The sequence below is a fragment of the Coturnix japonica genome, chromosome 1, assembly GCF_001577835.2.
Source record: "Coturnix japonica isolate 7356 chromosome 1, Coturnix japonica 2.1, whole genome shotgun sequence".
NCBI classification, from domain to species: Eukaryota; Metazoa; Chordata; class Aves; order Galliformes; family Phasianidae; genus Coturnix; species Coturnix japonica.
This window is the reverse complement of record NC_029516.1, coordinates 163937365-163951993: the sequence shown is the minus strand read 5'-3', so window position 1 is coordinate 163951993 and position 14629 is coordinate 163937365. Positions and strand designations below refer to the sequence as shown.

General features: G+C 38.3%; 1 protein-coding gene across 1 annotated transcript in view; it reads left to right on the top strand.

Annotated features, from left to right (window-relative positions):
- ARHGAP42 (Rho GTPase activating protein 42) overlaps positions 1-14629 on the top strand; it is a 144635-nt gene that overhangs the window by 78690 nt on the left and 51316 nt on the right. Inside the window, exon 5 of the mRNA XM_015852280.2 lies at positions 13497-13598. Within this exon, the coding sequence (XP_015707766.1) occupies positions 13497-13598 (102 nt within the window). The remainder of the gene's footprint in view (positions 1-13496; positions 13599-14629) is intronic.

Below are 14629 nucleotides of genomic sequence, written 5' to 3'. Positions count from 1 at the left end.
CATACCATTTGCATCTGACTTCCCTTTGCGCCTCACAGCCAATGCAGTGTGGTGATTGCCCAGAGATTCTCACCTGTAGTTGGTGATTTGAGCCAAATCTTACATGTGTGTTAGTGAAATAGTGCTGACTGCCTCTGTGAGGCTTCAGTAGTCAGAAAATCAGACGTTACTGGGGAAAATGATGTTCAAATTAACTTATACTAGAAGAGCTATTTTCAGTCTGATCCTGGATTTTTAAGTGTTTTTCTGTGACCATGTTGATCACAGAGATGCATGAAGTCTGTGATAGTCAATTAGAGATACAGCTAAAATCTCTCCTTCTGTCTACACAAATACGCTACTTCTGAAGCATTCTGTATCAATCATAACATTTTCTGGGAAGCTTTCCATCTGTAAGGTTAAATGAAAATCTTTGATGTTGTAGCTCAGGTTGTGTCTGTGCTGTGCTAAAGCAGCCTCAGAGGGAGAGCAGAGATGTTGGAGAGACCAAGGCTTATGCTTTTTGTACTGCTGATACTGCTGATGGGAATGTGTAGAAAACAGATGAAACTACTTCCGCACAGGAACTAAGTAAATGTTTGAGAAGAATTTTTGCAGTGAACCTGAGGTCAGCTTTCTCTGAAATTGATGGGTTTTAACTTCTCACTTGATATGTTTTTGTGTACAACAGCATTCTTTTCTTGTCCCACCCTGCTGCTGTAAGATGCAGGGGTGGGAGTTTGTTTACTGTGCAGCACAAATCAAATGTAATCACAGCACAGAACTATTTTTAGTTCTCAGGAGGCTGTAGTTGTGTTGTTCAGCTCTTTGTGCTGCCATTTCATTTTGTATTCCTACAGTTTAAGGGATATCATTCTTCTCTGCTGAGAACTCTGTTTGAAGCTTAACCTGCTGTGCTATTGATGGTCCTGGTACATCAGAAAGAAGATCTGTAGGCAGATCATATGGTGCAGAAATATGTATAAAACAATTCTGTCTCTTTGGGTTGTATCACTCAGTAGATATCAGAATATTTTAATGGTTTAATTGAAGGTGACTCTTGTTTTTTGAATCAGCAATTGTTCAGCATTGATTCTGGAGCACTACAGAACACACCAAGTCCTCTCTGCTCAGTTTATCACAAGGGCTAGTTTCTCCTTTCTATATCCACTCCAGGAAAAGTATGGACATTTACCCATGTTACAATATGTGGGAACAGTTTGATATGCCAGTGGTCACACAACAGTGTTCTGAATGAGTACAGGCAAACCTGGATTTGCTACTCACTCTCCTTTCCATGCCTAGGGCATTTTATTATGCAATGCTATGTGTGCTTTGGGCACCAGTATATTGGCTTGACACATCAATACGACACAGAGACCTTTTGCAGCACAGAGCTTTATAAAATGCCAAACTATTTGCTTTCACTGCTCATGGAACACAATTTTCAAGTTAAATAATGAGAGATTCATTCCACCCATAAATAGAATCATTAAGGCTGGAAAAGTCCACTAAGATTGTATAATCCAACCATCAATCCATTACTACCATGCTTATTAAATAGTGTCCCTCAGCTCCACATCTCTGCATTTCTTGAACACCTCCATGGAGGATGACTCCACCATCTCCCTGGGCAGCTCGTTCCAATGCATTACCAGTTTTTCAGAGGAGAAAGTTTTGCTTGTATCCAACCTGAATCTCCTTTGGCTCAACCTGAAATCATTATTCCTCATCAGTTTCATATCTCAAGCAGTTTCATACGTATCTCTTGGTGTTGATTTTTATCTACAAATATAAATTCAATACAAAAAATGGATGATAAACAACATTTAATTCTGATTTTCTTATAATTAAAAAATAGAATCATGCAATCTAGGAATAGCAAGACCAGTTTGAAATATAGGAGATATTATTTTTTTTTCAGAACTCTTTTTTAGTGAAATAGAGAACATGATCAGAGTATTTACCTCTGTTGCTGTTCACTTGGTTAAAGCCTTGAGAATTTATGAACATGTGTATGTACAGGACAAGTTTAGGCAGCTATTTATGTATCTGCAGTTATGAAGGCTTGTGCAGAGATTCAACTCTTCGAACTCCTCTGGGATGGCATGAATTGACAGCAAACAAGAAACTTGAACGTGTTCCTGTTACTTGGATTTCTATACCAAGTTTCACAGGACTCTAAGAATGTCATTTTTTATTTGAGATCTGCTGTAAATGCGTCTTCTCTAAACAAGTGTTGCTTTCTGCTCTATAATAGCAAGTTTGAGCTTGCTTTTCCCCACTGTTAACTTAAAACAGTGTAGAATTGTGAAGTGAAACACAAATACTCTTCTATTTCTCTGCCATCTCTCTCCTTTTTAAGAAACCCCAACATTAAATCTTTCATGAATAGTAAACTTAAAGGAATGTGCATTGTGCCATTTCATGGACTGACACTTCAGAGATTTGGCACAGAACAATAGGATTAATTCTATATAACTTTGAAATGGAATTTCAGCAGTTAGAGATGCAAGCGGTTGGTCTTTGTGATCAGCCTTCCATTGTAAGAGCATATTTTATAAGCAGTAGTGAGCGTTACATTATTTATTTCTCTTCTAACTGAGCTTTGAAATTATTCATTTCTGTACTTTGTTAAGCTGAGTTTCACAACTACTTTTAAGGCAAAGAATTGTTAGCTATTTTAATAAAATGTGTAATAGGAAATGTTGCTAGTTATCACTTTCAGGTTTTGGTAAAGAGAATGTGAGTAGACAGTGCTTTAGAAGACTTTCTCAGCTTCTTTCTATCTGAAGTACGAGGTAAAGTTCAGCTGGAGAGAAAAACAAGCAGACCGCCCTTGCTGCCCCACCATACACGTGTGCACATACACAAAAACTGTATGAAATAATGACATTTGTCATTAAGATGATCTACATGTTATAATAATTAAAAATAACTTGCAAGATTTTGCTGCTGTAAAGGTCATATTTAATATGAAGACTGAAAATGTTATATTCTTTTTTCTAAACTACATGAAGCGTAGGCGAAACATATGATTACAGAAATCAAAGACAATATGGAGGATAAAATATATCCTGTTGACATTACAAAGCTGTACTTTGTACACTCAGAGTGCAAAGTTCAAGTGTTTTAGAATGCCACAAGAATAACATTAAAGACCAGTTGTTCATATGCACTTCAAAAATCTGAAGGTAGGCAGCAGATTTGAGAAACACTTCCCGTTAAACATTAGCATTTGTAATCAATCTAACAATATACAAATCTGCATTACTTGCTCTTCTGGATTTATACTACTTGCTCCTCTGTTTTTATTGCACATATTTCAGTTCTTCCTTTTCTGTACACACTCAGTTTAAGTGGAGCTGAGTTGTCTCCAGAGACTACACAAACGCGGCTTTGCATTGGATAGCCTGTTGATTTACTCCATCTGAGCATGAAAAGAAAAAAAATGACCTCTGCAATTATTGTACAAATCCTAGCAAAAGCCCGGTGAGCTAACTGGGAAAAGATTTCAAGCATGAAGCACTTGGCCTTTTTTGGTAAATGTGGTCTGCAAGTCCCCAGCTGGTAACGGTGGTGAGATCATTGTGTGATGGGCTGTGTGCAGTAAAGGCAAACCTTCATGACTCTTTTTATTCATCCAGTACAATATTTAGCAATATTTCTTCCGATGTTTGTTGACCTTCAGAGTAACTTAATCAGATCAAAGGAAACAGAAGCAATTTTGTTTTTAAGACTTAAAAGAAGCATTTTGTTTCTTCATAACAGTTCCATCTGTTTGTTTCATAAAGTTATTTATTTTGGCCCAAGGGATTTTTTTATTTTTTTTTTTATTATCATTACTTTCATTCATTCATTCATTCAAAGCTGTGAATTCTTTTCTACTTGGGAAACAAGTCCATGTTTAGTGCTGGATTAATTTTCTTGCATCTGTGTTTACCTCTGTGCTCACATGATGTAGGTGTGCAGCCACTGCTTATTACTTGTATGGTCTCAAAGCTGAGGAGCATAACATAAAATATACGTATATATTTAAGCTTATCAGAGAGCTCTGAAAACAGAGTTCTAGACAGGTATTCAAGAGCTCTAAGATATGCCGGAATGCCTATCTGAGTGAACTGTTTTCCTTGATACCTAATCAAATGATAGCAATTGTTGGAAATCCCAGCGTTCCTTTCACAGTGAAAAACAAATGACCTTGCTCCAGCGGGTAAGGCAGAATGTGTTTCATTACAAGCTACATCTGCTGCTCGTGATCTGGTCCTTGTGTCCCCTGGTTTTGGAGCATTTTACTGTCAGTCAGAACTGGAGAGGGAAGCAGACTGGGGAGGAAGCAGGAACAGCCCAAGCTGGGAAGACTGATGGCCAGCTGTTTTGAGTTTAAATGCAACACAGATATACAAAAATGGTTTGTGCCAGAGTTACCTGATATCCTTTTTGATAAAATAACTTATTCTCCAGGCAAGAAAATGGAGTGGATTAAACCTATCTCCATTTCAGCAGGACATTTAAAGCACACTGCCTGAGACAATTTAGCTTAGATTGGGATTAGTATGGGAAACACGATATGTGAAAGGAACTGGTTAATTGAGGAAGGGCGGTGAGTCTTGTTTGTGGGGAAGATTGTCTGGTGAGAATGAAGTTACTAATTAGAAGATCCCAAGGGACAACTTGAGGTAGGGCTTTTGTTTTACTTTCAGTCATAGCGAGATACCAAATCCAACTGTGAACTACCAGATTGAGAACAAAATGGAAGATGAAATCAGTGGAAGGCTGAGGGGAGACCTCATCATTCCCTACAACTACCTGAAAGGAGATTATGGTGAGATGGGGGTTGTTCTCCAATTTCTGATGAAAAGTGATAGAATGCGAGAAAATGACCTCGAGTTGCCACAAGGGAAGTTTAGATTGGATATCTGGAAGAATTTCTTCACAGAAAGGATGGTTAAGCATTGGAATGGGATGCCCAGGGAAGTAGTAGAGTCCCCCATCCCTGGAGGTGTGTAATGGATGTTTGGTCACGGCACTAAGGTACGTGGTTTAGTGATGTGACTTAGTAGTTCAAGCTGATGGTTGGACTTGATGATCTTGAATATCTTTTCCAACCAAGATGATTTTGTGATTCTGTTTGTGATTCTGTTTATGATTTCATGAAAAAAAAAGTAAATGTAGGTAGCCTGCATCACCCCTAATTTTGAAAAATAGCAAGAGAACATAAACACGTAAGCAAATATGCAAGTTTTCTAATTAAATTAAGGCTGTTTCCTTGCTAATTTAAGTCAGCTCACAAAAATCAGCATCACATTTAAGGATTCAGGGAGGTTGCATCCTGACCCCACATGGCTGCTGGAATCCTGCTGCACTCCTCCTGTGCAGTGATTAAAAGTACAAGCAAAGGCATCTATTACTGCCTCCAGACTTAATTTCCAGTTCACTGGGGAACTAAACCCCTTAATCAGTGCTTAGATGCAGGAAGGATTTGGCAAATGTTTTCAATTAAAAAATAAAATAAAATTTTCTCCGTCTCAATAGGATATCTTGGCTAGGCTCATCTGTTATGTCCTTTCTTCCCTTGCTCCTAGCTGGGAAGTGGGCGCAGTAGGGAGGGATGACATTCTACACCTCTGAAGGTTAAGGAGGAAAAAGAGGTCTCAAGGTTGGGTTGCAAACGAGAACCCTCAAGAGTCTTGAGGAAAATTGAAGAGAAATACAGGAAGTGTCCACTTGCCCATGTCCTGTTGCCCATGGCCTGGAGCGGGACAGGACTCAATTAATCTGTTGATCTAATTCTGTTATAAACTGTGTGTTTTGTTGTAGCAGTCTTAGGGGGAATGAGGATTTCTTTCTCCACTTCCTTTTCTTCTGTGGATTTTTTAAGATAATGGCATAAAAAATACTTCTATTATGTTTGGTTATTACCCAGATGAAGTTGGGTCTATGAGTCTGCACACGTGGTAGAATAATGCTTCACGTTCTAAATGAAAATTCATTTTATTGACACACTTGGCTGTGTTGCCATGGATTTCTGTCCATGCTGCATGTTTTTGTGTTGTTTTTTATTATCCAGGGTTTTGTTCTCTCTGTGGAGCAGTATCTGCAGGGCTCTGGGCATTTACAAATATGGCTCTTCTACCATTTGTAGCAATTCCTCTTTTCACACAATGGATTTATACAATTTATAAAATAAATCCACTCCAATGTGTGGTGATAATAGCAGCTGGAAAAGTGGGCATAATTATCTGAGACTTAAATGTCTCTTGATGTAGATACGGAAGGCCCAACAAATATTCCTGCCAGATGAATCAGCTTTATTATTTTGAATCACAGAATGACTTGGGTTGGAAGGGACCTTAAAGATCACCTTAATTCCAGTCCTCTGTCATGGGCAGGGTTGCTATCCACTAGATAGAACTTGAACACCTGAAGAGATGCAGAGATGGGGCATCCACAGCTTGGCCTTCTGGGCCACAGGCACGCACTGCTAACTCATGCCCAGCTTTTCATCCACCAGAACCCCCAAGTCATTTTCTGTGGGGTGTCTCTCAGTCAGTACTTTTCCCAGTTGGTACACATAGCTGGGAATGCTTCCATCCAAGTGCAGCACCGTACAGAACCACATTAAACTCACACGGACCCACTTCTCATGTTTGTCCAGGTCCCCTTGGTTGGCATCCCTTCCTTCAATTGTGCTGACTGTACTACTGAGCTTAGTGTAAACGGCAAGATTGCTGATGACGCACTCAATCCGACAGTGCAGATCATTGATAACCACCACAGAACAATTTGTTCCTGTCAGGCTGGCCAAGAAGGGGTCACTGCAGATGGATGCTGTGGTGAAGAGACTGTCCCTCCCTGCAAAATAAGCTGAGCACACTGGCTGAATTTAACTTCAGCACTGGGGAAGGGTGGCTTTTCCCCCCAAAGTGAGAGTTTGTGTTCCTTTATCAGTGTTGCAAGAGAGACTCAAAATAGCTGCTTTCAAAACAAAACAAAATCACTTTTGACATTAACCCCAGACTGTTTCCTTTATCTTTTTATTTTCTTTTCTTTTTTTTTTTTTTTTAAATTTTCTCATAACATGCCTCTGGTTCTCCTCAGATAAGAGCTGTGGTCACATCACAGTGACGTGCTGTCATGGGAAGGCAAGCAGGGTTGAATGTGTGCTGCTGCCTGGAGGTCAGGGATGTTGGCAGATCATTTGATGCAAACAGGAGAGATCTCCAAAGAGCATTTAAAAATAGAAATAACTACATCAGAAAAATATATTTTTATCTTCTGCTTTTAAATTAAAGCAATATGTGACGTTGTAAAGTGATCTTTCAGAATCCATTTATCTGTATAACATTACGTTCTTTGCAGTATTTTGGGGGATGAAGTGATCTTTTTGTACTTTCTGTAGATTGAAGGCAATACAAATGCCATTCAATATGCCATTATCTTAAAAAAGTAGGTGCCATTTTGAATATTCAGGATCACAACATGCATTGTTGCTGATTGCTTTTTATTTCTGAAGATCAATATGTCCCAAATCTGAGTTTGTTCCTTGCCTTCCATCACGTAAGTTGTATCATTCGGTGTAATTTCTAATCAGCATACATAGGGGCATTGATTTCTTTAAAAATAATTGTATTGCCATATGACTTTTTATACAGTGAACAGAATTAATTTGAGTTTTTTTTCTGAATTCCTAAACAGCTTCAGTAACTTTAAAATCATGTGAGGTTTCTAGATTTGGCTAGGAATGGGAGACCCTCGTACTGTTATAATAAAGCATTTTTGACTTCAGAAAAGTGTTTTAAATGTGCTTAAGAGTTTTAAAGATCTCTGTCTGCTGTTCTAGGAATCTCTATAACAGCACTCAGTAATATACTGAATAATAGCCTAAGTATGATACTCCACCAAAATACTTTCTATTTAGGAGACAGTAAAGACAATAAAACTGGATTACGTGTGTAGACTTACCAGTCCTGCTGTTTGGGCAGGAATGTAACAGATTCCCAGACATCTAGCAACTACTCCTGGAATAGACAAACACCAAATAAACTCACAGCAAATCTGCAGCTTAATAATAGGGAACCTAACGTGTCCTGCTTTGCAACCTGCCAGCATTGGCGGGTTTGCATGTCTTTTGACAGCAGTACTGGGAACTTAGAATATTGTTTTTCCATTTCAAGAGACATCTTTTTGGAGAGAAACAAATAGCTTCTTTCGAACACAAGGCCAACTGCTTTTATTTGCTCACTTAATCATAGCTGCTTCATAGTTTCAAAGGAATTCTAGATTTCATCAAACCAGTGAAAATTTTCTGCTTTTTTAAATTCTTTTGGTTTCACCATAAGGAAATTCTGTATACACACTTCTGATACAATTAGACAGAGTGTTATGAAAAGGCTGTAAGATTCTCCACTTCCAGAAAAAGCTTTAAGAACTACCTGATAGTTGGATCTGTCATTACAGAAGACGTCACAAAAGGAAAATTTTCTTTAGAACTTTATGAACCTGAAAATTAATTATCTCTTACAGGGTTATTCAGTGTTCTACACAGATGTGAGTTCCATCCCAAGCTTAGATTGGTTTGAGGCTGTTTATGATACGTTGGTAGTTCTATGCATCTCATACCTGATATGAAATGTGGTTATCTTTTAGACTGCCAGTTTTTAATATCTATCTTTGTAGTTTTAGTGCTTCTGAACACTCCTGTATTTTCTGTTTATTGCTTTACTATTTTTCATAGTGGCAATATATTCTTTTTATTATAATTATTTTTGTCTTACACACCATATTGCTTTCTGCATTTTCATAGTTTGCATATGGTTATTTTTTAGAAAAGACTTGATCTCAAGATTTATAGTTTCTAGGTAATTACATTTTTTAGATGATGAATTTGGCTTCAGATTGATTTTTCACTAGCAGTTATAAGTAACATAAGTCAAGACTTAAGGCTGTGTTAACCCCATTTCATATTAAACAGAAATTGCTTCTTTAAGATACGGTTTTGTTTCACTTCATACTGTCTGCAAATAATACATAAATGGATGTCGTTTCTAATTTCTAAGGAAGACCTACGGCAATATGAAATGAAGATAATGTGGTTTTCTTCTCGTAAGTTTAAGGCTTGAACCTCACATCCACCATGAAATCCAAGTGATCTAAACTCCTAAGACTTCTGAAGATTGTTTACTTCAGTTTGCACTCTGTAGTTCTTCTTTTCTTTGGTTCTTTTCTTTTTTTCACAAAGATGGTAAAGGGCCTGGGGCATCTCTCCTGTGAAGAAAGGCTAAGGGAACTGGGTCTGTTTAGCCTTGAGAAAAGAAGACTGAGAGGGGACCTGATCCCGGTCTATAAATATCTGAGGTGTGGGGGGCAAAGTGGTGAGTCCAGATTCTTTTCAGCAGTGTGTGGAGACAGGACAAGGATAAATGGACAGAAACTGGAGCATAGGAAGTTCCACATGAATGTGCACAAGAACTTCTTTATGGTGAGGGTGATGGAGCACTGGAACAGGCTGCCTAGGGGTTTTGGAGTCTCCTTCTCTGGAGATACTGAAGACCCGCCTGGACGCCAACTTGTGCAACCTGGTGTAGGGAACTTGCTTTGGCAGGAGGGTTGGACTCAATGATCTCTGGAGGTCCCTTCCAACCCCCACAGTTCTGTGATTGTGTGATTTTTCTTGTTTACAAATAAGAGACGATCCCCAGAATCCTCAACTCCAAACAAAATAAAAATAACTTTGTAGAAAGACACTTTGAATTTTTCATTGTAAGGCAATGAAAAAACAGATTTGAAGTCTAAGATCCAAGCAGCAAACCATCCCCAGTGTTCCATATGATTGACCTTTTTGTAGTTCTTGTCAAAAAGAAAAGGAACAAGGCTTTACTGAATTCAGCTGAGCTTGCCATTGGCTTCAGTTTGTTAACTGGCAAATCTATCAGTTTTGTCTACTCGTGGCACTGCTGCACCATTTCCTATTACCATTCCGGTAATAGGTGAAAGATTGGACTAGATGATCTTTCAGGTCTTTTCCAACCTTGGTGATTCTGTGATTCTGTGAGTTGTGATGTTTTCTCATTTCATTTCAGTTTTATTTTCTTTTTTTAAATCCTTTTAAAATCACCTCTTAGAAAATATGTTTATTTAATGGTTACACAAAGATACTGCTATTGAAAATGAGTCAGAACAAAATGTGTAGGGTTTCTTTACATTTTAAATGTTAGGATGCTGAAGCTAAGTATGAACTCTAAGACAAGGGGAGAGTAAAAATAGTCTATCTAGGAATAGATCTAAGATTAGCCAGGATATGCTAGCAGCAAAAGAAGAAGTATATCTGGATCCAGCAGTGTACAGCTTGGCTCTGCCAAGGGAATAGTGGATGTTGGTGAGACTTCCTCACATGTTAGAAGCTGAACTTCCAGTTCAGTGACCGGTTAAGGGCTTTCCTAATAGTGCTGTTGGAAATCTGAAGCACTTAGAGCTATATATATATTTGTACTGATTTAAGTCATAGTGACCTGACCCACCTGAGAACAGTTAAATAGCCAAGGCAGGCATATACAATATTTAGAATCTGCAGAACTTGCGGCTGTTTTTAATTGGTCCTTTTTGTGTGTGTATATATCTGTATATATACATAATTCTTATATATGGTTGTGTATATATCTGAATTACCTAGAATTATCTGAATTGTTGAAGTCATCTATTTTTAAATATATATTTTAGCTAATATTTTCCCCCAGAAGATTGCTGCATTTCCAGGTCAGAAAGGTAGCATAAGGATAAAGATTACTAGCAGGAAGGATGCACAAGGAAGAAAGGCAGCCAGAGACATGGTGCTGAGGTCAGCAGGAGCATCTCCGTAGTGGCCACATACTTATGTTCTTTGTTATAGATAGTGCTGGCTGTTGTGAAAACAGGACAGCTTGAGCTTGCTTCTTCTGCCACAACTCTTTGCTCCTTGGAGTTTGATCCAATCTGGGATCTGCAGACAGGGGCATTCCTCCATCTCTCTAAACTTCAAGGGAGTAGCTTCACATGGAAACTCATTTCATAAACCTCTTGGATTGCAGAAAAGCAGGATTCTAATCTCACAGGCACAGACTGGAGGGACCAGGACTCCAGTGACTCATTTGGACAGCTGCTCTGTATAACGGAGTGTTTTGAAGGCTGAAAAGTGAAAGGCTGGAGCTGGAAGGAGATAAAACTCTGACTTCACTTGGGATGCGCCTGTGTGCTTGTGAGTCACTGACTGTATGTGAGGAGAGAGTTCTCTTGGAATGAGCTGAAGTTCTCTTCTCTTCCAGAAAATGAATCACCTGCTTCTGAGTCTATTGTTTGTTTGTTTGTTTGTTTATATTTATGAAATAAACAGTTTTCAGAGACTTTGGTACATTCAAATATGTGTTTTTATTGGTATGTAGGAGTCATAAGGGGTCTCACTAGTGTCGTCAGCAAACTTGCTGAGAGTGCATTTGACCTTGATGTCTTTGATGGCAATATTAAAGAGTATTGGTCCCAGCACTGACCCCTGTGGGACACCACTCACCACTAATCTCCATCCTGACGCTGAGCCATTGACTGTCACTCTCTGAACTCGATCCTGCAGCCAGTTCTCCCACATCACCTCACTGTCTTCCATGTGCCTTAGCATCTTTCCTGGCACTGGGGTGAGATGGACCGGCCAGTAGTTCCCAGGGTCATCCTTTTTACCCTTCTTAGAACTGAGTGTGATGTTGCCTTTTTCCAATCACTCCAGGCGGGCTTTAATCCCGTCGTCACCAATCAGTTCATTTGCGTTGGTGAGCAACAGGCCAGTATTGCATCCTTCCTGGTAGGGCCACCTATTACTTGACTCTGAAACTTACCTTCAGTGCATTCCAGGAGCCTCCTGGATTGCCAACAGCTTGCAATGCTACTTTTGGGAAAGATTTTGGAGAATAATTCTTATGCTTTTCTTTCCCTTTGTGAGGCAAAATGCAAGATGCTTTTTTCCCATGCATAGCTGCAATGAAATATGGAATAGCATTGGGAATTTTATTCTATTTCTTGCTAGATAATATTTTCCTGGGTCAAGTTCTGTCTTTTCCCTATTATTTCTTTAGAAGATATTTGATTATAGTTGTATAGTGAAGTAAGAACACTAAATTGTGCATATTTTTCAAACTAAATATGTGTGGGTTGTTATTTTTTTCAGAATATAAAGTTTTGAATCCTTTTTATAGTTGTCACTGTGAACTTCAGTTATCTGAACTAATCAGGAACAAGCTGCTGTTACAGCTAGTCGAGAAGTTTTCATTGATGGCATTAAGTTTTTTTCTTCTTTCTATCTCTGATTTCTCTGGCTGACCTGACTTTCACATGGAATGTCAAAGAAAAACAGGACCAATCTAAAATGCAAGCTAGTTGTTTGTTTACTTCATAACAATTTCTAAGGAGAAAGGGGTCATGTAAAGAATCACTGCAGCTCTGATTATGGCCTGATGATACTGTTCTGTCCAGTAATTAGTTTTTCCACCATTAATAGCTTTTGCACATGTGTGAGTAGGACTAGTCACATTGACCTTTCTTTGTTTTTTCAACGTGCTTAACTTGTTAGACATTGGAAAGAATCATTAGTTCTTACTTAAGATTGTAGAAGTCGCTGACAGAGGACTCCTTTCAATTAAAGGATGTACATTTTTAATAATTCAATGTTCTTGTTATTAGTAATAATCATATATTTGCTTTAATTCCTCTTTCTGTTTCTTGGAATTTGGTACTTAAAAAAAAAAAAAATTAAGGGAAAGCTTTTGAGAAAGGTGTCTTTTTCTTAAACTACTGTGAATATCAGATGTAAAATTTTCCAAGTATATGATGTAAATGGGGTTACAGAAAACAACATATTTCTTAATGTACTTAGAGCAGTAGCTCTCTTTTGTATCATCGTGAATTAAAGAAGACTCATGGCGAGAATGTGAGGATTGTCTGCACATGGTGAAAAGCTTAAGAGGACTAGGAAAGAAAGATGGGATAACTGTTTTAAATGGGAAAAGCTTAAATATTCAGACACATCAAAAATTATTGGAAACAGACTTTTGGACCGATTTCCTTTTGCAACCACATATGTGCTTTTCCATCATCCACATACTTTAAGAATGTGGGTGGAAAATAAGTACATATTAGACTTAAATGTAGATGATAGGCCTCTATCATCATCAGATATGTTATACTCACCTACCTCTTCCACAGAGACAGCATGAGACAGGTGGGTGTATTTATTACGCTTGGAAAAGAGCTTCTTAGCAAAATACTCCTCTATATACTCGTTGTGGGAACTACGCAAGTCTGTTGTGTGGGTTTATTATTTATTACAGAAGACCCGCTTAATTCAGCATTTGCTAATTGGATCAGTCCACTCTCAATTCAGAATTGATCAGAATGGTTTTATAATCAAACATATTTCTGCATCTGTTCTTTCTTTTAATTTAAGTTAGCTGTTAACGCTTAATCGAATGCTTTACTTGACAATGTTTGTTTTTCAGGATGGGAAGAAGAAGTTTGACAAGGAAAGTGAGAAATATTACTCCATTCTAGAGAAGCACTTAAATTTATCAGCAAAGAAGAAAGAATCTCATTTGCAAGATGTAAGTAAGTTCTTAGAATTATAGACTGGGACCTTGATGATCATCTGTTACCCAGTTTCCATTACCCAGTTTCCAGTCTGCATGGAGATCACGATGACAGACATGCTGTATTTTATTTATATGAAATGTGACATTTTCCTGTAGTTACTCTCAGTGTGAATATAAATTCCTGAGTGAGATTAATATGGTTTTCCTAACAGTTAAATATTTTAATAAGGAAATATTCTACATGTCCAACTCTCTGTACCTTAAATTGCAAAACTAATGTTTATCAGTTGCAACAACATGTAAGATTTATATTACTACAGTAAAAATGTGACTTTTATATTATAAGGTATATGCGGAGTACTTGAAATGCAAATAATGAATTGCTGTTTTTGCTGTTTGGTTTATTACTCAATGCAATTATGTGTCTGTTTCACATAAATTTTAAACTGAAATGATTTTAACGATGCTTTTTATGCTTCTTTTTTTTCCCACCTTATTCTGAGATTGCAGCATGTCTTGAAATGGTATCCACAGCTTCAGATTTAAAGTGTCTGTATGCCTAATTCTTACCTTTAAAAGGAAAGAAAGAGAGATAGATAGGAAGATGTGAACTTCTAGTCTAGTAGGAGGATTGAAAGGCTGACCTCATTGCAGCCTTTCAATACCTGAAGGGAACTTACTCCCAGGAAGGGAGTAAACTCTTCGAAAGGGCTGATAATAGCAGGACTAGGGGAAATGGTTTTAAGTTGAAGGAGGGAAGATTTAGGTTGGATGTTAGGGGAAAGTTCTTTACTAGAAGAGTGGTTAGGTCCTGGAACAGGCTGCCCAGTGAGGTTGAGGATGCCCCGTCCTTGGAGGTGTTCAAGGCCAGGTTGGACGGGGCCCTGGGCAACCTGATCTAGTAAAGGTGTATGTTTGGTGGCCCTGCTAGGCAGGGGGGTTGGAACTACATGATCCTTGAGGTCCCTTCCAACCCGGGTAATTCTGTGATTCTGTGATTCTGTGATTCTGTGATTTCAGAGTTTTTCTGTATCCTGGCAGAA